The following is a 26,835-nucleotide window of genomic DNA, read 5'->3' as shown; positions in this document are numbered from 1 at the left end:
GTTCTAGTTCTGTGAAAAATGCCATTGGTAGTTTGATAGGTATTGCATTGAATCTGTAGATTGCTTTGGGTAGTAGAGTCATTTTCACAATGTTGATTCTTCCAATCCAAGAACATGGTACATCTCTCCATCTATTTGTATCATCTTTAATTTCTTTCATCAGTGTCTTATAATTTTCTGCATACAGGTCTTTTGTCTCCTTAGGGAGGTTTATTCCTAGATATTTTATTCTTTTTGTTGCAATGGTAAATGGGAGTGTTTCCTTGATTTCACTTTCAGATTTTTCATCATTAGTATATAGGAATGCCAGAGATTTCTGTGCATTAATTTTGTATCCTGCAACTTTACCAAATTCATTGATTAGCTCTAGTAGTTTTCTGGTAGCATCTTTAGGATTCTCTATGTATAGTATCATGTCATCTGCAAACAGTGACAGCTTTACTTCTTCTTTTCCCATTTGGATTCCTTTTATTTCCTTTTCTTCTCTGATTGCTGTGGCTAAAACTTCCAAAACTATGTTGAATAAGAGTGGTGAGAGTGGGCAACCTTGTCTTGTTCCTGATCTTAGTGGAAATGGTTTCAGTTTTTCACCATTGAGGATGATGCTGGCTGTGGGTTTGTCATATATGGCCTTTATTATGTTGAGGAAAGTTCCCTCTATGCCTACTTTCTGGAGGGTTTTTATCATAAATGGGTGTTGAATTTTGTCAAAAGCTTTCTCTGCATCTATTGAGATGATCATATGGTTTTTCTCCTTCAGTTTGTTAATATGGTGTATCACATTGATTGATTTGCGTATATTGAAGAATCCTTGCATTCCTGGAATAAACCCCACTTGATCATGGTGTATGATCCTTTTAATGTGCTGTTGGATTCTGTTTGCTAGTATTTTGTTGAGGATTTTTGCATCTATGTTCATCAGTGATATTGGCCTGTAGTTTTCTTTCTTTGTGACATCCTTGTCTGGTTTTGGTATCAAGGTGATGGTGGCCTCGTAGAATGAGTTTGGGAGTGTTCCTCCCTCTGCTATATTTTGGAAGAGTTTGAGAAGGATAGGTGTTAGCTCTTCTCTAAATGCTTGATAGAATTCGCCTGTGAAGCCATCTGGTCCTGGGCTTTTGTTTGTTGGAAGATTTTTAATCACAGTTTCAATTTCAGTGCTTGTGATTGGTCTATTCATATTTTCTATTTCTTCCTGAGTCAGTCTTGGCAGGTTGTGCATTTCTAAGAATTTGTCCATTTCTTCCAGGTTGTCCATTTTATTGGCATAGAGTTGCTTATAGTAATCTCTCATGATCTTTTGTATTTCTGCAGTGTCAGTTGTTACTTCTCCTTTTTCATTTCTAATTCTATTGATTTGAGTCTTCTCCCTTTTTTTCTTGATGAGTCTGGCTAATGGTTTATCAATTTTGTTTATCTTCTCAAAGAACCAGCTTTTAGTTTTATTGATCTTTGCTATCGTTTCCTTCATTTCTTTTTCATTTATTTCTGATCTGATTTTTATGATTTCTTTCCTTCTGCTAACTTTGGGATGTTTTTGTTCTTCTTTCTCTAATTGCTTTAGGTGCAAGGTTAGGTTGTTTATTCGAGATATTTCCTGTTTCTTAAGGTGTGATTGTATTGCCATAAACTTCCCTCTTAGAACTGCTTTTGCTGCATCCCATAGGTTTTGGGTCGTCGTGTCTCCATTGTCATTTGTTTCTAGGTATTTTTTAATTTCCTCTTTGATTTCTTCAGTGATCACTTCGTTATTAAGTAGTGTATTGTTTAGCCTCCATGTGTTTGTATGTTTTACAGCTTTTTTCCTGTAATTGATATCTAGTCTCATAGCATTGTGGTCGGAAAAGATACTTGATACAATTTCAATTTTCTTAAATTTACCAAGGCTTGATTTGTGACCCAAGATATGATCTATCCTGGAGAATGTTCCATGAGCACTTGAGAAAAATGTGTATTCTGTTGTTTTTGGATGGAATGTCCTATAAATATCAATTAAGTCCATCTTGTTTAATGTATCATTTAAAGCTTGTGTTTCCTTATTTATTTTCATTTTGGATGACCTGTCCATTGGTGAAAGTGGGGTGTTAAAGTCCCCTACTATGATTGTGTTACTGTCGATTTCTCCTTTTATGGCTGTTAATATTTCCCTTATGTATTGAGGTGCTCCTATGTTTGGTGCATAAATATTTACAATTGTTATATCTTCTTCTTGGATTGATCCCTTGATCATTATGTAGTGTCCTTCTTTGTCTCTTCTAGTAGTCTTTATTTTAAAGTCTATTTTGTCTGATATGAGAATTGCTACTCCAGCTTTCTTTTGGTTTCCATTTGCATGGAATATCTTTTTCCATCCCCTTACTTTCAGTCTGTATGTATCTCTAGGTCTGAAGTGGGTCTCTTGTAGACAGCATATATATGGGTCTTGTTTTTGTATCCATTCAGCCAGTCTGTGTCTTTTGGTGGGAGCATTTAGTCCATTTACATTTAAGGTAATTATTGATATGTATGTTCCTATTCCCATTTTCTTAATTGTTTTGGGTTCGTTATTGTAGTTCTTTTCCTTCTGTTGTGTTTCTTGCCTAGAGAAGTTCCTTTAGCATTTGTTGTAAAGCTGGTTTGGTGGTGCTGAACTCTCTCAGCTTTTGCTTGTCTGTAAAGGTTTTAATTTCTCCATCAAATCTGAATGAGATCCTTGCTGGGTAGAGTAATCTTGGTTGCAGGTTTTTCTCCTTCATCACTTTAAGTATGTCCTGCCACTCCCTTCTGGCTTGTAGAGTTTCTGCTGAGAGATCAGCTGTTATCCTGATGGGGATTCCCTTGTGTGTTATTTGTTGTTTTTGCCTTGCTGCTTTTAATATGATTTCTTTGTGTTTAATTTTTGACAGTTTGATTAATATGTGTCTTGGTGTATTTCTCCTTGGATTTATTCTGTATGGGACTCTCTGTGCCTCCTGGACTTGATTAACTATTTCCTTTCCCATATTAGGGAAGTTTTCAACTATAATCTCTTCAAATATTTTCTCAGTCCCTTTCTTTTTCTCTTCTTCTTCTGGAACCCCTATAATTCGAATGTTGGTGCGTTTAATGTTGTCCCAGAGGTCTCTGAGACTGTCCTCTGTTCTTTTCATTCTTTTTTCTTTATTTTGCTGTGCAGCAGTTATTTCCACTATTTTATCTTCCACCTCACTTATCCTTTCTTCTGCCTCAGTTATTCTGCTATTGATCCCATCTAGAGTATTTTTTATTTCATTTATTGTGTTTTTAATCGATGCTTGATTCGTCTTTAGTTCTTCTAGGTCCTTGTTAACTGTTTCTTGCATTTTGTCTATTCTATTTCCAAGATTTTGGATCATCTTTACCATCATTATTCTGAATTCTTTTTCAGATAGACTGCCTATTACCTCTTCATTTGTTAGGTCTGGTGGGTTTTTATCTTGCTCCTTCTCCTGCTGTGTGTTTTTCTGTCTTCTCATTTTGCTTATGTTACTGTGTTTGGGGTCTCCTCTTTGCAGGCTGCAGGTTCGTAGTTCCCGTTGTTTTTGGTGTCTGTCCCCAGTGGCTAAGGTTGGTTTAGTGGGTTGTGTAGGCTTCTTGGTGGAGGGGACTACTGCCTGTGTTCTGGTGGATGAGGCTGGATCTTGTCTTTCTGGTGGGCAGGTCCACGTCTGGTGGTGTGTTTTGGGGTGTTTGCGGACTTTTTATGATTTGAGGCAGCCTCTCTGCTAATGGGTGGTGGTGTGTTCCTGTCTTGCTAGTTGTTTGGCATAGGGTGTCCAGCACTGTAGCTTGCTGGTCGTTGAGTGAAGCTGGGTGCTGGTGTTGAGATGGAGATCTCTGGAATATTTTCGCCGTTTGATATTATGTGGAGCTGGGAGGTCTCTTGTGGACCAGTGTCCTGAAGTTCGCTCTCCCACCTCAGAGGCACAGCACTGACTCCTGGCTCCTCAATTTGGGATGATTTGTTGTCTATTCATGTATTCCACAGATGCAGGGTACATCAAGTTGATTGTGGAGCTTTAATCCGCTGCTTCTGAGGCTGCTGGGAGAGGTTTCCCTTTCTCTTCTTTGTTCTCACAGCTCCTGGGTCTCAGCTTTGGATTTGGCCCCGCCTCTGCGTGTAGGTCGCCGGAGGGCGTCTGTTCTTCGCTCAGACAGGACAGGGTTAAAGGAGCAGCCTCTTCGGGGACTCTGGCTCACTCAGGCCGGGCGGGAGGGAGGGGCACGGAGTGCGGGGCGTGCCTGCAGCGGCAGAGGTCGGCGTGATGTTGCACCAGCCCGGGGCGCACCGTGCGTTCTCCCAGGGAAGCCGCCCCTGGATCCCGGGACCCCGGCAGTGGCAGGCTGCACAGGCTCCCGGAAGGGCGGTGTGGACAGTGTCCTGCGCTCGCACACAGGCTTCTTGGCGGCGGCAGCAGCAGCCCCAGCGTCCCACGCCCGTCTCTGGGCTCCGCGCTTTCAGCCGCGACTCGCGCCCGTCTCTGGAGCTCCTTTACGCGGCGCTCTTAATCCCCTCTCCTCGCGCACCAGGAAACCAAGAGGGAAGCAAAAGTCTCCTGCCTCTTCGGCAGCTCCAGAGTTTTCCCGGACTCCCTCCCGGCTAGCTGTGGCACATTAGCCCCCTTCAGGCTGAGTTCTCACCGCCAGTCCCAGTCCTCTCCCTGCGCTCTGACCGAAGCCCGAGCCTCAGCTCCAGCGCCGCCCTCCCTGGCGGGGGAGCAGACAAGCCTCTCGGGCTGGTGAGTGCCGCTCGGCACCGCTCCTCTCTGCGGGAATCTCTCTGCTTTGCCCTACCCAGGTATGTGGGGAGTTTCTTGCCTTTTGGGAGGTCTGGGGTCTTCTGCCAGCGTTCAGTAGTTGTTCTGTAGGAGTTGTTGCACCCAAATAAACTTTTTAAAAAAGAAATTACCATTTATAATAACTATTCCACCAAATTAAATACTTAGATAGAAATCAATACAACATGTACGGGATCTGTATACTGAAAACTATAAAATACTGATGAAAGAAATCAGAGAAGACCTCCATAACAGAGACACATACATGTTTAAGGACTAAAAAACTCAAAATAATAATGTCAATTCTCCCAAGCTGAGCTGTAGAACCAAGAAGATCAATAAATTCCAAGTACAAGAAACATGAAAAAAATTACACCAAGTTACATCATAATCAAAATGCTTGAAAGCAGTGATAAAGAGAAAACCTTAAAAGAAGCTGGGGAGGGGGGATGGGACACATTACCTAGAAAGAAACAAAGATAAGGGTGATAGCAGATTTCTTATGGGAAACAAAGCAAGTTAGAAGACAGTGGCATAACATCTTGAAACTACTGAAAGAAAAAAACTATCAACTTATAATTCTTTATCTCATAAAAATGCCTTTCAAAAGTGAATGGTAAAGCAAGATTTATACACTACACTGAAAATTACAAACATTGCTAAAAGAAATTGAAGTTTTAAATAAATGAAAGGGCACCCCCTGTTCATGGATCAGAAAATTCAATACTGCTAAGATGGCAAAACTGAGCCAGGCCGGGACTTGGGGTCCTCTACCAGAGTGCTTGCACCTGGACAAATGTCTCCTTGAGCAACAGGATACCAAGAAACTACAAGTGACTAAAAATAACTGCATGCATGGGCAAGCTGGGACAATAATAAGCAATAAGATACAAAAAGGCCACAAACAAACTGCCATTTCTGAGGTGCTGGGAGCAAAAGCAGCACACAGTGCATGATCTCTGCACATGGCACCACCAAGGGGGTGGACAGACCCCTAAGCTGTGCCTTATGCCCAACCCACAGACCCACCCCCATTTTTACCCCATTTAAGGACCCAAGTAGGTCCTCTCAAGGGGCAGGCAAGGGAACCTGTTTCTTGTTCTTGTTCCTTTGTGCTGTAGCATGAGCCCCAATAAAGCCTTGCCTGAAATTCTCATCTGGCCTCTTGTCAATTTCTATTGATTAAAGAGTCCAAGGGCCCAGGTTGGTAACAGTTTTTGGCAACTCTGCTGGGACCTGTGGGGCTTTCTTTTTTTCCTTGCCCCTCTGAGAGAGGATCTGGGCCCATTTGGTACAGCTGATTGCAGCTTCCTTGCAGCTGACAAGTGGTCACCTGAATCTTTGCTTCAGTGCTGCAGGGATTGGTAAGTCTGCCTTCGTTGCCCCAGGGGTCTCACTATCCTCATTCAGGCAACTTTCCATTTTCCCTTTGTCCATTTTCCCTCTTCTGATCTCTTTCTCTCTCTCTACAACTCCTTTCTCTGTCCTCTCCTACTTCTCTGTCACATCCTTCTGAGAAGTGAGTGTTGGGCAACTACAACCTAACTCCTTAGTTGGGGAGACCATGCTCCCTCTGGCTGGCACCGGCTCACCGAGAGGTGACAGAGGTGGGAGAGGCTTGCCTCATACCGTGCAGATCTTGGTCCGGTGGGCTTTCCTTGAGGGGAGATTTCTGAGACTGACAGAGTTTCAATCCTCATACTGTGTAGTGGCTGGAAGCCCAGTTGTCACAAACTTCTCAACTTCTTTTTCCTGGTTTAAAGTCCCAGTTGTGGGTTAGTGTCCCACTAGCACTGGTTTCTGGGTCTGATCACCCTGGTGGGTGGTGGATGGAGTGCCTCCCTCCACTGGCCCTTATGGAAGAGCACGGCTGACTGGAACTGCCTGAATAGACACACGCAGAGGGGCAGGCTGAAACAGCAGGCTCTCTCTCTTTCTCCTATTTCTTTTTCCTTAATTCATACATCTAAACCCCCAGCCCCCGAGGCCCCTGTTGAGGTGAACTTTACACAACCCCCCAGTATTTCTCTGTCCTGTGTGTTCAACTGTGGGGAAGGGAGTTCTGAGATCTCCTTTGTCATCTCACCCTTTGGTTTTGTTATGCCGGGTCTTGAGGACTCCATCCAGCTCCAGGATCTCAGTTTGTTAGCCGCCAGATTTATATGTAAACATGGGAAATGCCCCCAAAGATTAAAATTCTTAAAAATTCGGGACAGTTTAAATTAGATGGTTTAAAAACCATCTTCTTTTGCAACACAGCCTAGCCCCAATATGCGTTGGGTGACCGGAAGAAATGGCCACAGAATGGATCCCTTAACTTTAGCATCATTTTACAACTGGACCAAAATATTGTAAGCAGTCCCCAAAATGGGGGGAGGTCCCTTACGTGTAGGCCTTTATGAAACTTTATCAAGACCCCGGTTTGAGGGATCCCTGTTGTGTGTGTGGCCTCTATTTCTGTTTTGTCCCCAGAAGATTTAGAGCCAGACTTTCTCACAGATCCCCTTTCAACCGCCAACTAGTCATTGGCACATTTGGCCTCTTTCTCATTGGGCTTCTTCCCCTTTAACATCACCTTCAGTCCCTCGACCCCCACCTTACCCCATTTAGCCAGGAGCCCTGAAACCAGAGCCCCCAGTGCTGTCCCCAGTGGGGCCATGATCAGGTTCAAAATTAGCCCCCACTTTCACACCACAGGGCCTTTACCCCCTCTGGAAAGTAGCTGACGGGAATAGGGAATTACTAGAGTGCATGTCTCCTTCTTGATGGGAGACTTATGAATCCGTAAGGAGGGGTTTGGCAGGTTCTCATAGAACCCTGACAAGTTTAGGGACAAATTTACCATGCTGGGGTTAATGTTTTCCCTGACACGGCAAGAATTACAGTTATTCTGAACCACTGTTGCCCCCTGGACAAGAAGGAATGTATACTAAGAAAGGCCAGGGAACACACAGACAGCCTAGTGGCCACCAACACGCAGCACCAGATTTATTGAACTGGTGACGCAATCCCAAAACAGGACCCCCACTGGGATTGTAAGGATCATGTAGGCCAAGCCAGGATGAGACACTATATTACTTGTTTATCAGAAGGAATGAAAAGGCGTATGGTGAAGCCTGTAAATTATGATAAGGTCCAAGAGATTACACAGGAAAAAGATAAAAACCCAGCAGTCTTCCTGAGTCGGGTGACAGAGGCATTCAGGAAGTACACCAATACAGACCCTGAGTCTGCAGAAGGGAGGTCACTATTGGCCATGCATTTTATCACCCAGTCCTCTCCTCATATCAGGAGGAAATTACAAAAGCTTGAAGCTGGGCCCCAAACCCCATTGTCAACCTTGGTAGAGGAGGCCTTCAAGGTCTATAACAACGAGGACATGGCAAAGGAGGCCAACACGAATAGGAGATTAACAAAGAAAACACAGCTCTTAGCTGCTTTGATTCACCCACCATCTTGAGGGGACACTAGACAGCTGAGAAGACCAGACCAGCAGCCTACGAACAACATGGGCAGGAATCAGTGTGCCTTTTTCTGGAAGGAGGGGCACTGGGAAAGGGAATGTCCTGAGCACCCTCCTGTGGGATGCCCAAACGACAACCCCAGCTGGCTCCAGCTCCTGGCGATAATATCCTTTAAAGCCTGAGGCCCTGAGGGGGATCCAACAGCTGCTCACCAAATTCCTAAAACACAGAGTCATTAGGCCCTGCCAATCCCCTTGTAACACCCCGATCCTCCCTGTTCAGAAGCCTAATGGGGAGTATCGGTTTGTGCAAGACTTATGAGCAGTGAGCTAGGCAGTCATCCCTATTCACCCAGTGGTGCAAAACCCACACACCCTCCTTGCCCAAGTGCCAGGAAGCACTCAGTATTTCTGTGTTGGACCTCAAAGATGCATTTTTCTGTATTTCTCTACATTCAGAATCTCAATACCATTTTTAAAAAAATTTCTTCTGGAAAGGGAGGAAAGTGTATATATATACATATATATACGTATATATATATGTATGTATATATATATACGTATATATACATACATATATATATGTGTGTGTGTATATATATACATATATATATATATATATATATATATATATATAGAGGGAGCACCAGGGAAGTCCCTCAATACCTTTTTTGACTTTGAATGGAGGGACCCTGACCCTCTGGAGGCTACTCAATACACCTGGACAGTGCTTCCGCAGGGTTTTCAGGATAGTCCCCATTTTTTGGAAACTCATTAGCAAAAGAATTGAGGGAACTAAGACTGAAAAATGGAACTCTATTACAATATATTGATGATCTGCTAATAAGTAGTGAGACAAAGCAAGTTTCAGATCAGAATACTGTTAAGGTCCTAATTTTCTGACAAAGGCTCAGATTTCACAACAGTGCTCAGTATTTAGGATTTATCTTGACCCCAGGAGTGCAAGTCCTGGCCATGGATTGAAAGACAGCAATTAGCACACTACCATCTCCAACCACGAAGAGACAACTCCAAGGCTTTCTCAGGATGGCTGGGTTCTATTGTATCTGGACTCCAAATTATGGCCTTACAGCAAAACCCCTATATGAGGCTCTGAAGGAGAAAGAAAGGGAATAGGGGCCACCAGTGGGCCTTTGAGACTCTAAAGACTGAGTTGAGTCGGGCACCAGCATGGGGGCTTCCAACGTCAGACAAACCCTTCACCCTATACTCCACGAGAGGTCAGGGATAGCGCTCGGAGTTCTGACCCGAAAGCTGGGGCCAGATCAAAGACTGGTGGCTTACTTTTCAAAACAACTGGACTCAGTGGCCCTGGGATGGCCAAACTCCCTGTGAGCAGTAGCAGCCATGGCTCTATTGGTTAATGAGGCTTCCAAGCTCACCCTAGGACAACACTTAGATGTGTTAACCCTTCATCAGGTACAATCTGTGCTAGAAGTCAAAGGACATCATTAGTTGACTGGAGGAAGGTTAACAAGATATCAGGCCCTCCTGATGGAACACCCGACATTCCCTTAAAGGTGTGCCAAACCCTGAACCCAGCAACTCTGCTTCCAGTGGCCAAGAATGGAGACTTAGTGCATCAGTGTATAGAGACCAGAGAGCAAACTTACTCCAGCAGGCCTGATCTTCTAGGTGAGCCTCTTGACAGCCCTGAGGTTGAGTGATTTACTGATGGGAGCAGTTTTCTAGAGATGGAAACCTGGAAGGTGGGGTATGCCATAGTTAGTCTAGTTGCAGCATGCGGGATCTTCGTTGAGGCATGCAGGATCTTTTGTTGTGGCGCACAGGCTTCTCTCTAGTTGTGGCGTGTGGGTTTTTTTTTTTTTTTCTTCTCTAGTTGTGGCACACAGGCTCCAGGGCACATGGGCTCTGTAGTTGTGGTGCACGGGCTCCAGAGTGCATGGGCTCTGTAGTTTGCGGCACGCAGGCTCTAGTTGAGGCACACGAGCTCAGTAGTTGTGGTGCACGGGCTTAGTTGCCCCGCAGCAAGTGGAATCTTAGTTCCCTGACCAGGGATCGAACCCATGTCCCCTGCATTGTACAGCAGATTCTTTACCACTGGACCACCAAGGAAGTCCCGGGTCACAGGTTTCAATGTAAGAGCTCAGACTATAAATTGTTAGAAGAAAATACAGTAAATCTTCATGACCTGATATAGGCAAAGCATTCTTTTTTTTTAAAAAAAAATATTTATTTATTTACTTGGCTGTGCCAGGTCTTAGTTGCAGCATGCAAGATCTTCCTTGAGGTGTGTGGGGTCTTCGTTGCGGCATGCAGGACCTTTAGTTGCAGGATGCGAACTCTTAGTTGCAGTATGTGGGATCTAGTTCCCTGACCAGGGATCAAACCCGGGCCCCCTGCATTGGGAGTGAGGAGTCTTAGCCACTGGACCACCAGGGAAGTCCCAAAGCATTCTTAAATTTAACAACAAAAGCAGAAGCAATAAAAAAGTACTTGGTAAACTGGAGTTCATCAAATTAAAAAATTCTGTGCTTCAAAAGACACCGTCAGGAAGTTGATAAAAACAAGCCACAGATTTGGAGAACTGCAAACCATATATCTGACAAGAGACTGGTATTAAAATATATAAAGAGGGGCTTCCCTGGTGGCGCAGTGGTTGAGAGTCCGCCTGCTGATGCAGGGGACACGGGTTCGTGCCCCGGTCCGGGAGGATCCCACATGCCGCGGAGCGGCTGGGCTCGTGAGCCATGGCCGCTGGGCCTGCACGTCCGGAGCCTGTGCTCCGCAACGGGAGAGGCCACAACAGTGAGAGGCCCGCCTAACGCAAAAAGAAAAAAAATAAATAAATAAATAAAATAAAATAAAATAAAATATATAAAGAACCCTTACAGATCCAAAATAAAACACAAATAACCCAATTTAAAAATGCGCAAAAGACTTGAATTTCAAGACATTTCACCAAAGAAGATACACAAATGGCCAGTAAGCATATGAGGAGATGCTTAATGTCACCAGTTATTAGGGAAATACAATTTAAAATCACAATGAAATACCACTTCACACACAGCAGAATGGCTAAAATAAAAAAGACAACAAGTATTGACAAGGAGGTGGAGAATTTGGAAACTCACACTTTGCTGGTGGAATATAAAATGGTACAAGTACTCTGGAAAACATTCAGCAGTTTCTTAACAACCTCATGAGAAGTATGCAGTATCAGTCACTCACCCCTGGGGGTAAGGGGAAGGCTTAAAATCTTACTTCTTGCTCTCCTATCAAAATCAGACACTAAGAAAATGGGTTTCTTTTATGGTGCCAACAAAATAGAACAAACAAACAAAAACCAACACCGTTTACTAACCTGTTCTGCTCTCAGCTGAGTTGAGCCATCCTTATATATCAGAGTTACCACCAGAGCTACTGCCTGTTTGAGCATTTCAATCAGCTGGCTTTTCTCCAAAGCATCCAAATACCTAATATCACAAAAATTGTTTGTGAATGCTTTTGAGTTCCTAGAATTTAGGTAGGTTTCAACCTCATCAGCATCTTCTTCCAATGCCGTAAGTTTACTTGTTTTCTCTGATGAATTATTACATGTGATATGTTTTCTTTTAAGACTCATGCTTTCTTCATTGTTTTCATTATTTATGTTTTCCTTTGGTAGGTGTTTTCTTTTATGTTCCATTTTCTGTAGAACTGAAGCCTCTTGGTCACACTGTGGAATTAAACACCTGGAAGAAGCCAATGAGCTGATATTCTTCTGGTTTTGGTCAGTAGACAGTTGATCTGTGAGTCTGATACTGGAGGACTGAGAAGAGAACTTGATGGAAACTCTTGATGTCTGGCTCGTAAGAGAATTAAGATTCTATAGAAAAATGGAAAATATTTCACTAGAATATGGATTCATAAGACAGGTCTAAACCAAAGTAAAATCTGATAAAACTCATCTAAGGTAAAGTGGAAACACAGCTTCACATTAACTATGATCCAACTTTCTAATGAACTATGGAGTGTCTTCCAGAGCAGTGGTTTTTCTCAACCAGGTAGGAGTGCATATCTGCATCCTGGGCTGGAATAGGCAAGAGTTAGTTTAGAAAGTCTCCCACCACGGCCCTGCGCTGGCACCATGCGTGTAACAGGAGATGCTGTGGAGGGGAGTGTGCTGCACATGTGCATAAGAGTGAGGATGAATCACTGATAACTTCCAACCAAAGGCCATTTATAGAGAAAATTAAATCACCACAACTAGTCGATAATATGTTAATCTACCTACTAAAATTTCTTAAAAAATACAGCTCGGCAGCAATCCTCTTCCTGTTTCAATCTAGCAATGTACAATATTCATTCATCAGTTCACAGACTGAGGGGGAAAAAGCATTTCTCCGTTTCATTGTAGGATTCACTTACAATAAAATTTTATTTTTTATGTCTATTTTTCAGATTTTATGATATATTTATGCTATTCTGAACAAACGTATACCAATAATACTTTAAAAATAATTTTGAAAGAAGATGTTTTAACACAGTCACAGGATCACAGAAAATTGAAATTTATAGTCATTTTTATTGCAGAGAAATATTATATGCTTTTTAAGAAAAGACTTCCAAACATAAAATTATATCACAATAAAAATTCTGTGGAGGAGGATACAAGAAAAGGAGTCAAGAAGGAAAAGGAAAATATAAAAATTCAGATTGTTGAAGAATATCCTGCTCATGTATTTTTTAAAGGAATGATTGTAGATATCAGGTTATCGGAGTATAGTATTTAGATATTAGTGGACGTATTTTAAACTGTGATATAACAGTTTTTTAAACGTCAATATTATTAATACACCAGAAATCACGTCCTATGAAACTTTTTAAACTTGTGATAAATATTTTAAACGTCAACTTAAAAATATGTCAGGAGATACATGGCTTTTCAAAAGTCTTTTGTGAGAAAGGGAGCAAAACGATTTGAAGACCTCTGCCTTAGGGATCGAAGGAGCACAGTTTGAACACCTTTGGGAGAGAGAATTTCCATTCACCTTCAAAGGGCTGCACAGTCCCTTCCCTGTCAAAGATGCCGCTCCTTCCACTTCAGGGGCAAATAACCATCCCTTCAATCCAGGGATTTACTAAGGGAGCTTACAATAGACTAAGTTAGATTTGGATTTGGACACAGGTAGTTTGCTCCAGAGCCCACTCTCTTAACTATTATGCCACCTCCACCACTGCTTCCTATAGAAGGTCTTGGGTAATAACATGACCTCTTCTCATCTCTCTCCCAAGCCCAAACCACGTAACTCACCCATTGTAAATTTTATACCTTTCTTTCTGAACTTCTCTTTATTTCCACTACCCCAAAGTTCCAAGCTCTCTTCCCCTAACCTAAAAAAATTTCCCAAAGTCCTTCCCCCACTCTCTAAAGGTGAGGATCTTTAAACTGACCATTTCTTAGTCATCCTTTAGACCTCAAGTCAGAGTGTTCATACTTCAGACAAATGTCCCAGATTCCTCTCCCCACCTCCCAGAAAAAGCAGAACGAAACAGCACAAAAACTGGGTTAGCCATCTCCCCTATCGTTCCCAAAGCACTTGGCTCTGTCTCCTATTGTGACACTAATTCACCTCATCATAGAGAAATATTGTGCTTCTCTGTCTTCCTAGTCCCCTCATACAAATTAAACTATCAGCTTCTGGAGAAGAACTCCTTTTGGTTTTTTAACGGTTGCATCCACAGTGCCTAGCATATAGTATACACTTGATAAGTATTTATTGAATGAATGAAAGTTATCTGTTTAGAATTAGTCATACTTGCAAGGTTTCACCTTTTTTTCCAGTGATTGATTCTTCCCATCTTCAAGTAGTACTGAATACCTAACACTGGATTTGTCCACCACTTCTGCAGCTTTAAAAGACACAGAAAGGAAGCATGAGGGAATAAAGAAATTAAATCATATAATTAGCTAAACATTGAAAATAGCCTCTATAATCATTTACTCATTATTTACTTAATTAAAACAATGTAGTAAAATTTACAACCAAAATGCATACTACCATTGTAATAAACATTTATGCAAAGTATCTTCAAATTAACTGGAGACAGATCTATGTAATCATGAAGTATTTATTAACAAGTATACTTGGTGTTTGCCTTTGAATACTTGATTCTGAAAACCCAAGTTCACCATTTTACAGAAAGCTTGTAAGTATTAAAGGTGAAGAAATTCTTAGACTGAATAATATTGTAATGGAACAATTACAACTTCAGTAAAATATCATTAATACAAACTTCTCATTTAGATTTTGTTTTAATTTTAATAAGCTTGGGCTGGACAGGAAGTGATGGAACCTGGGTTCAACCCCAGGCAACATGACTCAAGTCTCCGCTCGTAACCTCTGGGATGTACGTTCTCTCTATAGCAACAATAACAACGATGAAATGCAAGTGGGGGAAATCTTTCACTTACGATAAAGGAAAGTTATACTCAGGATTAATTTAACAAGAAAAGCACAAGGCACTCAATGATGGAAACTTAAAATCTTATAAAATGGCATAAAGCATGATCTATACAAATGGAAAAACATAGCACTGAGATATGAACAAAATATTTTAATTCTCCTAAATATAAATTTAATGCAGGGGCTTGCCTGGTGGTCCAGTGGCTAAGACTCCACGCTCCCAATGCAGGGGGCCTGGGTTCGATCCTTGGTCAGGGAACTAAATCCCACATGCCACAACTAAGAGTCCGTGTGTCACAACTAAAGACCCCGCATACCACAACTAAAAGATCCTGCACGCAGCAATGAAGATCCCGTGTGCCACAACTAAGACCCGGCACAGCCAAATAAATAAATAAATATATTTTTTTAAATTAATGTAATTTTCATCAGAGACCCTACAGGGTTCTTTTAATTGAAAAAAATAATAATTTCAAAGTACATATGAAATATTAAATGTCTGAAAATAGAGAAGAAAGGTAAGGGGTTTTTTTGGTTGTACCGTGCAGCATGCGGGATCTTAGTTCCCTGACCAAGGATCAAACCTGTGACCCCTGCATTGGGAATGTGGAGTCTTAGCCACTGGACCACCAGGCAGGACCCAGAAAGGTAAGTTTTTTAAAAAAATAAAAGAAGACTTGCTTTGCCAGATTATCACAACATACTATAAAGTCACTGTAATCAAATCCACAAGGTATTTGAATAGGAATAGACAAAAGATCTCTAAAACAGAGCAGACAATCCAGAAACTGACCCCAGGACTTATGAGAATTTAATATACAACGAAGATGGTATTTTAATGCAGTAGAGAAGGGCAGATTAATGAATAGGGATAGTACAGCTAGCACCACTTCTGAAAGAAAATAATACACTGGGAAAACTATTGGGGACAAAAAAGACAAAGGGTTAATATTTTTATTATACAAGTTACACTGACCAAAAAAGAAACAATTCAATGGAAAAGTGAGCAAAAGATAGGGAGAGGCAACACACAAAATAGCAAATCCAAAAAGCAAACAAACATGATGTAATACTCAAACTCACTAGTAGTCAGGGAAACACAAACTAAATATAATTGGAGATGGAAGAGAAGAGGTAGTCTCACTCATTGCTGGTAAAAATGTGAATGGTTAGGATCTTTTTGGAAAGCACAGTGTCAATACTTATTAAAATTAAAAATACACACATCACTCTCAGGAGTTGGGAAGAAAAGGACGAACCCAAAGGGAGGAAAGATGGGCCTCCGAGATGCTACCAATGTTCTGTTTCTTGGTCTGGGTGAAGGTTATACGGGTGTTCAGTTTGTGAAATTTTGAACTATAATCTTAGGATAGTTGTGCTCTGTGTGTGTATGTGTGTGTGTGTGTTGTAACCTCAGTAAAAACAAAGAGATATAAATATATAAATCATCTAACCAAACCACCTCACTGCTGGCTATCTGTTTCATAGAAATACGTGGAACAGTAAATAGGTTTAAAGCAAAACATTTATGACAGTATTGCTTTATGGCAAAGGACTGAAAACGAAGGAGATACCAATCAAGAGGGCAGTCGATGAATAAATTATGTAACATCCACACCATGAAGCACAGAGCCATTGAAAAGAATGAGCTGTATTAGTTGACCTGAAGATGCAGAGGTCTGTGAAAATATGATCCTATTTTTTAAAACAATGACCAAATCTCCCCATTTAGGTACATAAGTATGTTACACCCATACACTGGCACAGGTCTGGTCCCTGGGAGGCTGACCCTGAGAAGAAGGCTTGCATTCAGAAAAGTTTGGGGGTAGTGCTCTCAGGATCAACGTCTGTAGGGGAGTGAAGGAGGGAGGACTGGTCCAAGATGCAGCCGCTACAAAGGCCTGCTCTGGACCTGACATGGTCCTGTATAGCTGTCCCCGACAGGGTCAAGGGAGCTGAGCCTTTATTCCCCAGCACCCACCAGTCATTACCTGATTGCTTCTGGGAAAAGGGTGTGCCCTTGGGCAAAGAAGCTCTTTGCAGCTGAGGCAACCATCAGGAGGGGATGTGTGGTGAGCAGCAGCTGGGGTGATGAATGGGGGGCTCGGGGCACCCACAGTGTTCACTACAGTCCTGCCTACGGTTCACTACACTGTGCAGCTCAGATATGTTCTAGGAGTAGCTCCTTCGGGACTCTGCTCGGCCTCTTCCTGAGGGAATTTAAGAGGAAGGTTAATGGGGTGAACTGCCTGTCCTTGTCCTGCAGCTGGTCTCAAAGCTGCAAATGCTGTTCACCTCCCTCTCTTACCCATTCTGAGGTCCCCTTACCCTGGTTTGGCACCTCTGCTGGTCTAGGTAGCTTGCCTGATCGTGACCCAAACCCTCATCCCTGAGGGGTGTTAAGTCCCTGGTCACCATGCCCTTCCCAGGCCATGGCCACTGCATTTACCAGCAAATTTGATCAGAGGACCAAGAGGTGTCCAATCACGTCACTTGGATGCCACGTAGATGCTTTCCTGCCCCATTACGTAACAGCATCCCTGACCTCTGGTGAACAGGAAGTCACCCTTAGCAGGATGGAGAGTACCTCACTTGCCTGCCAGTCTCTTGGAGTACAGAACTTGAAATGACTGTGCAGCAGCTATAGCTTCAAATCGAACAGTACTCTTCCTTTGCCCCTGGTGGGTTTCCCCTGGGGAGTCAAGACTAAACCTGCAGAACCCAGAGGTGTCAGGAGAGAAACACAAATTTATTGGGAGGGGCGTTGGGAGTGATGGTAAGCAGGGCCACTCCCACTGCCCCCTTTTGGCTCCCAGAGCCCTTAATTATCTATACTGGGGACACTGCATCCTGCAATGGTCACTGATGTACAGTGTATACTGCAGCCTGGAGGTCACCTGAGCTCAGCCTGTTACCCACCACTCTACCACTCTGTTGGGCTGGCATTTCTGGGTGTGTGGCCGTGACGGAACCTGTGGGTCCCACAATCATGTGCCCACTGCAGCTCTTTTGCTGTAAAGTGGGTCCCTATATCCAGGGCGATGCTATACAGGATTCTGTGTCAGGGGATCAAATGCTCTGTGAGCCTTGTATTACGGAGCTCACTGAGGCCCTGCGTATGGGAAAGGCAAACCCGTGCCTGGAATAGGTGTGGATTCTAGTCAAGACAAATCCCGGCACCTCTGGGGGTACAAGGGGTCCAGTATTGCCAACTAGCCCCCAAGTGACTGTTCTCAAAGTTCAGTACTATTGTGGACCCAGAGTTCAGTGTGTCATTGGAAATTCACCAGAGGCAATGGCGAGATCGGCCCTGGTGAGTGGGAGCGCCATGCTGTTGGGCACACACGTAGCCTCCACCCCAGCCCCATGGTCACTCCATTAAAGAGCCCAAGTTGCCCGTACAGGGACAACAGATGACAGAGGCTGGTGGACGTCACCTGGCCAGGTCATTCCAGTTTTGTTCCTTCCTTCGACACTGCCGCAGGTAGATGCTCTCTGCGTCTGCTATTATTGTAATCTTCAGTTTTCTTTACTTCTTGTCAGCTAATCCCATTACTAGTTAATAATGCTTTAAACTTTCCCTGTTCCAATGGCTACAGCGTTTCTGTTCCCTGACCAGCCTGTGTCTCATCCACTCCCTTAACAGGCCCTGGTACCTCTTGGCCAGGTTATGTAGTGACTTAATGGCCAAAAGAGGAGGTGGCAGTTCCTGAGGGAGGATGTGTTATTTCTCAAGATAGAACCCTCTTGCACTGTCTTCAAGGTGGGGGACTGGCGGGTAGAGAGAAGGGGGCTGGCCTTTAACAGAGAGGAGTAGCTACTTCTGCAGGTCCCAGAGGTACCAGGGATTCAAGACTTGAATGCACCAATCGAGACGTCCCCATCCTGCATCTCAGGGTCAGGTCCCTCTTCCTGGTCAAGGCCCTGACCTTGAGGTAGAACACCCGCCAGGGCTGAGCATCCAACCTCCTCTGGAGCTCCACCAGCCTTACTAGGCTGTTGGGGTGGGGGGCTGTGACTGCAGGTGGTCTCTTCACAGGCTAGCAGGTGAGCCCTCTGGCTATCACATTTACCCTTTAATTGCTAATTAACCACCCTTGGCCTTTGTCTTTTTCCAAAGGACCCAGCCACAGCCACCCATGCCATTCTATTCCATTGCCCTATTCTTTTCAAATACATAGTATTGCCCAGCAGCTTGCACAGCTGCTTGCACTGGTATGCCAGACCAGCCACCTCTAGTAAAAGTTTTAACTGCACCGCTGCCATCCGTATTTCACCTACAACTTGTGATGAAGTCATCAGTGCCAGCCCACCTAAGGGTGACCAATTCCAAAATGCCATGTCTGCTTTCTCAGACCACTACTGGCACCCACTGCACAGATCAAGTTCCCTGGGGACCAGACTGAGATTTTCCTGCAAACGTTTATTTGGGGATGCTCTTGGGGAGCAGAAGGACTGAGGGAGTGGAAGCTCAAATGTGATACAGTTGCAACAAAGCCCTCAGCCAATCCCATCCAAGGAGGCGGAGGTCTGGGTGGCACAACATAGCCACACACACACAAGCTATAATTACTATCATGAAAACAAAAACATAAAAGGCATACGCTAAGTTGTTAACACAGGGAAGCAATAAGGGGAGATGTTTCAACAAACAAAAAGCCTGAACTAAGAAAACAATGTACATATAAACCCTTTCGCTGTGTGTGTGTGTGTGTGTGTGTGTGTGTGAATATGTAAAAAAAAAATTTTTTTTTAATAAATTTATTTATTTTTGGCTGCTTTGGGTCTCCATTGCTGCGTGTGGGCTTTCTCTAGTTGCAGCGAGTGGGGGCTCTTTGTTGCAGTGCACGGGCTTCTCACTGTGGTGGCTTCTCTTGTTGTGGAGCGCAGGCTCCAGGCATGCGGGCTTCAGTAGTTGTGGCACGTGGGCTCAGTAGTTGTGGTTCGCGGGCTCTAGAGTGCAGGCTCAGTAGTTGCAGCACACAGGTTTAGTTGCTCCGCGGCATGTGGGATCTTCCCGGACGAGGGCTTGAACCCATGTCCCCTGCATTGGCAGGTGGATTCTTAACCACTGCGCCACCAGAGAAGTCCCCCACCCCCAATTTTTTTTTAATGTGGGATTATGGACTTTGTTTTTGGTTTTTCTGTTTAAAAAACAACAAAAAAACTTTTTCTGAAGTAGTACAAACAAAAAAAGACTCCCCAAAATGTTGAGGAAAATACAACATAAATAATGAAATAGTAGTCCCTCATATATGTTTTATATGTCTGTAGAAAGCTTTTACAAATCGGTAAGAGCTGAATTCACAGATCAACACACCTGTGGCAGCATCAAAGATGAGACCACCTTTGCCTGCCTTCAAAAAGCTCAAAACATATCAAGAGTTAAAGCATTATGCAAATAACCCAAAACTACAACACAGGAAATTCTCTAAACTGAGTTGCAAATGAATCAAATGCAGTTTACTTCCAATAATGCATTCTGGTAATGAAGTATCATTTGAGCAGAAATTTGTAAAATGCTGATTTCACCACTCAGAGTCATGTACGAAGGAGAGAAAGAAAAGGTAAGCAGAGGATGAAGTCAGGAAACGACGCGTGTTTGGAAGTTAGAGTCAAATCTGAACGGGAACTAATCCCTTGTCGGTCGCATCATTTGCAAACATTTTCTCCCATTCTGTGGGTTGTCTTTTTGTTTTGTTTGTGGCTTCCTTTGCTGTGCAAAAGCTCCTGAGTTTAATTAGGTCCCATTTGTTTATTTTTGTTTTTATTTCCATTACTGAGAGAAGGATCAGAAAAGATATTGCCATAGTTTATGTTAAAGGGTGCCCTGCCTATGTTTTCCTCTAAGTTTTATAGTATCTAGTCTTACATTTAGGTCTTTAATCCACTTTGAGTTTATTTTTGTGTATGGTGTTAAAGAATATTCTAGTTTCATCCTTTTACATGTAGCTGCCCAGTTTTCCCAGCACCATCTATTGAAGAGACTATCTTTCCTCCACTGTATAGTCTTGCCTCCTCTGTCATAGATTAATTGACCACAGGTGCATGGTTTATTTCTGGGCCTTCTATCCTGTTCCTTTGATCTATATTTCTGTTTTTGTGCCAGTACCATACTGTTTTGATGACTGTAGCTCTGTAGCATAGTCCAAAGTCAGGGAGCCTGATTCCTCCAGCTGAGTTTTTCTTTCTCAAGATTGCTTTGGCTATTCAGGGTCTTTTGTGTCTCCATACAAATTTTAAGATTTTTTGACCTAGTTCTGTGAAAAATGCCATTGGTAATTTGACAGGGATTGCATTGAGTCTGTAGATTGCCTTGGGTACCAGTGGGGAAGGGTGGTGGGGGGAGAGATAGATTGGGAGCTTGGGATTGACATGTACACACTGCTGTATTTAAAATAGATAATCAAAAAGGACCTGCTGTAAAATTAATTAATTTTTAAAAATCTGAATGGGGCATAAAGAGAAGGAAAGTGATGGGACATTAAGACTTAAAGGGCAGGCAAGGGCCAGGCTGCATTGTAGGAACACATGGGGATGTTTCTACAGATAAATTCTGCAGACAGCAAGGACAAGAGCTGAGCTAATCCCAGCAACAGTGCAAAGGCAGGAGCAAAGTGGCAATAAATTGACGGCAAACAGCAATTAGAAAACTTCTGCAAATTTTCAAGTGAGAAGGAACGAAGGCTTGAATTAGAGCGGTGGGAATTGGAATCCAACACCTGGCAGGGTTTGCTAAGTGACTGGACATAAGGATTTTATGTTTATTTGATAGAAATAAAAATGTTTATCCACATTATTCTTGATTAGAATGAATATAATCAAAATAAATATATTTTGTCATTTAGCTTTATGTTATCTGTCCTTGAAATTGCAAAGATTTCCACTAGATGGTGGGACTAAAGACACACTTCACATTAATGGATTGGATTTTGACAAATATTTACCTTGAGGAGTCTAACACCTGTATTAATTTGTAATGTTTGGGCTTCCCTGGTGGCGCAGTGGTTAAGAATCCGCCTGCCAATGCAGGGGACATGGGTTCGAGCCCTGGTCTGGGAAGATCTCACATGCCGTGGAGCAACTAAGCCCGTGCGCCACAACTACTGAGCCTGCGCTCTAGACCCCACGGGCTACAACTACTGAGCCCACATGCCACAACTACTGAAGCCCGTGTGCCTAGAGCCCACGCTCCACAACAAGCCCCTGCTCGCCACAACTAGAGAAAGTCCACGTGCGGCAACGAAGACCCAACGCAGCCAAAAATTAAATAAATTAATTAAATAAAATGGCCTTTTAAAGAAAAATATGTAATGTCTATAAAACTATTCTTATTTTACTAGAAAAAAACCATATTCACCCCTAAGCTCTATTAAGTTAAAAACAGTTTTGGATAAATGTGTACTAGAAAACGTTATTTGATTTCTATAGGTACTTAAGCAAAATAGAGATGTAGTCTAATAAACATGTGCTTAATCAAATGCATGTTATACATAGCACCAGGTCAGCTGACAACCTTGAAATCACCCTGAAAAATCTTCCTCCCCCAGTATTTCCCAAAGACTTTCAGTGGCATTACTAAATACTAAAATGACAATGTAAATTCAAGTCAGATGAACCCAATTCTGAATCTAGTTTAAAGGTGTAAGAGTTAAGGTAAAAAGCTAAGCCACAGTCACAAAAGACCCACCCATACAATGGTTTAAACCACAAAAGTGGGCTTCCCTGGTGGCGCAGTGGTTGAGAGTCTGCCTGCCGATGCAGGGGACACGGGTTCGTGCCCCGGTCTGGGAAGATCCCACATGCCACGGAGCGGCTGGGCCCGTGAGCCATGGCCGCTGAGCCTGCGCGTCCGGAGCCCGTGCTCCGCAATGGGAGAGGCCACAACAGTGAGAAGCCCGCGTACCGAAAAAAATAAAAATAATAAAATAAACCACAAAAGTTTATTTCTCTCTCTTGTTCTGAGGTGAGTGGTCTCAGCTGGTGGAGCAGCTGTTTCATGAAGTCACTCTGGACCCGGGGTCCCTCCAGTTGGTCCACAGTCCTCTAGGACACTTTATCATTTGTAGGTTGGAAAGGAGTCATTTCAGATTCCAACTGGATGGAAGGAAAGAGGCCAGCTGCGAAGCAAGTTAGGTGCCTTTGGGACTGCCCTGGCAACAGCACACCCTGCTGACAGGAACCTGCCACTTGGCCACACCTGGCTGCAAGGACACTGAGCCACGTCATCTGCTGGCATGCCTCCAAGGAGGATGGATGGACTCTGGTGTGGCGGACAAGTAATCTCTGCCAAAAAGGCCTTTGGAGCAATGTAAAACTCCCTCATATGATTAGGAAGTGGGAAGTGGCTGCCATAAAAGTCAGCATAATGGTTACCTGTGAGCAGGAAGAGTTTTGAGAAGGAAATTTTGAGATATTGGCAATGTACGTGGTAGTTACATGATGTCCTCTTTATATTAACTCATTAAGTTGTATTTAAGTTTTTGCATCTTCTTTTCACAGCAAAGGGTTTTTAAATAAAGACCAACCTTGCTGCAAGAAGATACACACTGTCCAATTCTTACTGGGTGTGTATACCTCAGTCAGTCTAGCAGATCAGAAAATTAGATCCTTAAGTGACATATAACATTGTTTGGTTTTACTTAATACATTTTTGTAAAAGCAAATATTTGTAGTTTATTTCCATTGATTTCTCAGTTCAATTTCACTATTTATCTGGTATGAAATGGGCTTTCAGAAATGAAATGCTGATTTACGATTTTATTTATAAGAGAGAAGGATTTGACATAACAGCTCAGCATGGGACAAGAGTCTGGGAATCAATTCAGGTTCAGCATCATTCATTCACCAACAACCCACCAGCAATCCAACTTTATAACTCAGATTTGTATGAAATAAGAATAAAACTGGTGGGACTGTGTGGCAGACAGACTCTAAGGTGGTCCCACGACCCCTGCCTTCTAGTATTCATGCCCTTGTGTAACCCCTTGAGTGTGGGTGGGACTTACTTCTAACCAAAAGAATACAGCAACGGTGACAGAATGTGATTACCTTACATAGGAATGTAATGTCAGTCTTGCCAGGGACACACTCTTGCCGGCTTTGAAAAAGCTGCAATAATGTAAAGCTGCCTATGGAGAGAATCACGTGGAAATGAACTGAGGGTGGCTTCTAGCCAACCATCACCAAGAACCGAGACCCTCAGTCCAAGAGCCTACAAGGGGCTGAACTCTGCCCACAACCATGAGCTTACAAGCAAATGCTTCCCATTTCGAGCCTCAGATGAGACCCCAGCCCTGACTGGCACCTGCACTGCAGCCCTGCAGAGGACCCAGCGAAGCTGTTCCCAGGCTCCTGACCCACAGCAACTATGAGGTAACAAATGTGTGTTGTTTTAACTCACTAAGTTCATAGTAAGAGTGTGACACAGGAACAGATAGAATCTTTGTGAAAATTCCATTTTCCAAATCCAAGAACACTTGACAGAAAATACCTTATCTTCTTAAAATCCTAGTTTTCATAAATTTATTAAGAGGGTATTTTAAGAGCATGACAAGACAGTTCATGACAGGGGCTGACTGCCATAAATTTTTCTCAACAGAGACTCACATTACTGCTTCCAGAGGCATTTTATTATTTTATCAGGTTTTTTTTTTTTTTTTTTTTTTTTTTTTTTGCAGTATGCAGGCCTCTCACTGTCGTGGCCTCTCCCATTGTGAAGCACAGGCTCCGGACGCGCAGGCTCAGCGGCCATGGCTCATGGGCCTAGCCACTCCGCGGCATGTGGGATCTTCCCAGACCGGGGCACGAACCCATGTCCCCTGCATCGGCAGGGCAGACTCTCAACCACTGCGCCACCAGGGAAGCCCCTATTTTATCAGTTTTTGAAGGTAAGTATATTTTGAACTCTGTCAAGTGCACACTGCTCTTTTATTTTGGAAAGCAAGTATACAGAATAAAGGAGAAGGCTCTTTGATTTTTTTTAATTAATTAATTTTTTTATTTTTGGCCTTGTTGGGTCTTCGTCTTCGTTGCTGCACGCGGGCTTTCTCTAGTTGTGGCGAGCGGGGGCTACTCTTCATTGCGGTGCATGGGCTATTCATTGCAGTGGCTTCTCTTGTTGCAGAGCACAAGCTCTAGGCACGTGGGCTTCAGTAGTTGTGGCACGTGCGCTCAGCAGTTGTGGAACATGGGCCTAGTTGCTCCACGGCATGTGGGATCTTCCCAGACCAGGGATCGAATCCATGTCCCCTGCATTGGCAGGCGGATTCTTCACCACTGTGCCACTAGGGAAGTCCCGGCTCTTTGATGTTTGATGTTAACTTTCTTTACTACTTCCCCCAGCACCAACACTCCCCCTAAAACACTATCAATTGCTAGGTATGTAGTCCATACCCCAAAATTCTTACTCTTCATTATTGACTTCCATAACAAGGGCAACAGATGCCTGAATATGAATAGACTTAAATGTTAAGCGTTACTGTATCTTAATCAACAAACTGCATTTATAACAGCTTTTGCACTATTTGTTAATACTTCTCAATTATTTCATCTCAATATAATTAATTATATCTCATTCACTTATAACCTACTCTGTAGAAGAGAAAAACAAATTATTGGTCCAGACTTACAATTTAAAATAAAAACTGCTTTGCTAGTAAAACAAAACAAAACAAAACAAAAAAACACATCTGGTATTCCAACCATTTCAGTCACACTTGTGAGCATATGTCACTGCTTTTACTATTATATCATATGTCATAAACATATGTACACAGATCCACTGATTTGTCACGTAACAGTTTATACATTTCTACAGCGGTATAATACACATACTGTCCAGAACACTTCTCTTGTCCACCACAAATAAGCAAATACAGGTTCAATGACCTGAGAGCTAAGGGTTTAGAAACCGGCACTATGAAAGAGCCCATCTCTTCTGAAGTTACTTAAACAGCTGATCCAGATTCTAAGGGAATGTTTGGCAGAAATGCCTGAAACAACGAAGAGAGTATCACATTTTCAAAGCAGTAAGGGCTAAGAGAATATAAAATTTAGTGAGCAGAAGCTCAGTCATCACTGAATGAGAGTAAAACAAGGGGAAGCTGGACTGTTTGTAGGCAGGAACTTCCCTACGCAATAAAAAGTTCTATAGAAAAACTCTGTTACATTTTGTTTTGTGAAAATTAATAAGAAGGCTCACTAAAATGGAGTTGGGAGGCCAGAAGGGGGAGCTCTCATGCAGTACCACTCAAAGTCAGCAGGAGGAAGAATCAACAGGAAAGAATCATCAATTACAGGTCCCCACAGGAAAAGATGTACAGGGCATCTCCTACAAGAAAACCACTTCCCCAGCAACTCAGCCAGAAACCACCAGCACTTTGAACTCTCACTTTTCTCCAATGGATTTTGATTCAAAACAACCCCTGCCAACATCCACCTTTTTCTCTATAAAATAATGTTCCTCTCCTTTGTTAGACTTGCCTTTGTCCTTTGTATAGCATGCTTGTCCCAAATTGCAATTCTCTGCTATTCTCGAGTAAACCCATTTTTGCTGGTACAGTAACTCTTTCTCATTTTTAAGGTCAATGATTTTCAAAACTTAGTCTTAAGAATAATTAAGACTCAAGGTAACAAAAAATATGAAGGTTCATAAAAATTACTCACTCTTTTCACTCTCTCTCCAATTCTTAGACTCCACTAAATCACCTGAATGCATAGCAGACATAATCTTCTGAGCAACACTGGAGAGTGGTATCTTACAGAGGTCAAAGCCTACAAATGCCTCGTAATTTTCCATTTTCATAAAATCCTAAACATAAGATAAACATAATACCCATATATTAATTTTGAGACTTCAAAAAAAGAAACAAGTCATGTAAAAATTTTTATGTAGAGACATTCATAAAAATTACTATATTCACCACTACAGGAAATAGGTATTAATTGTCCCCATAATATAGATAAGATAGTAAGAAGAAAGTGAAACATTTAGAGGCTCAACTGGGTATCATGGTAAATAGACAACAAAGTAAAGAACGTATCTCCAATTTGAAGCAAGCAATCTACTCAAACATTTCCTACTTCCTGAGGTTTGAAACAAATGGCTATTATAATCTTCAAACATACAGATCTAGTAACATAAAAATTATTTTTAACTGACTTG

At 42.6% G+C, this 26,835-nt stretch overlaps 1 protein-coding gene across 1 annotated transcript in view; it reads right to left on the bottom strand.

Moving 5' to 3' along the window:
* The window catches only part of POLN (DNA polymerase nu), a 192,851-nt gene that overhangs the window by 152,307 nt on the left and 13,709 nt on the right, over nt 1-26,835 (bottom strand). Inside the window, exons 3-5 of the mRNA XM_060106912.1 lie at nt 26,337-26,481; nt 14,036-14,115; nt 11,585-12,088 (exon numbers count right to left, since the gene is read on the bottom strand). Coding sequence (XP_059962895.1) covers nt 11,585-12,088; nt 14,036-14,115; nt 26,337-26,475 — 723 coding nt within the window. The 5' untranslated portion in view covers nt 26,476-26,481. The remainder of the gene's footprint in view (nt 1-11,584; nt 12,089-14,035; nt 14,116-26,336; nt 26,482-26,835) is intronic.

Source organism: Mesoplodon densirostris, chromosome 1, assembly GCF_025265405.1.
Source record: "Mesoplodon densirostris isolate mMesDen1 chromosome 1, mMesDen1 primary haplotype, whole genome shotgun sequence".
NCBI lineage: Eukaryota > Metazoa > Chordata > Mammalia > Artiodactyla > Ziphiidae > Mesoplodon > Mesoplodon densirostris.
This window is presented reverse-complemented; position numbering and strand designations above follow the sequence as displayed.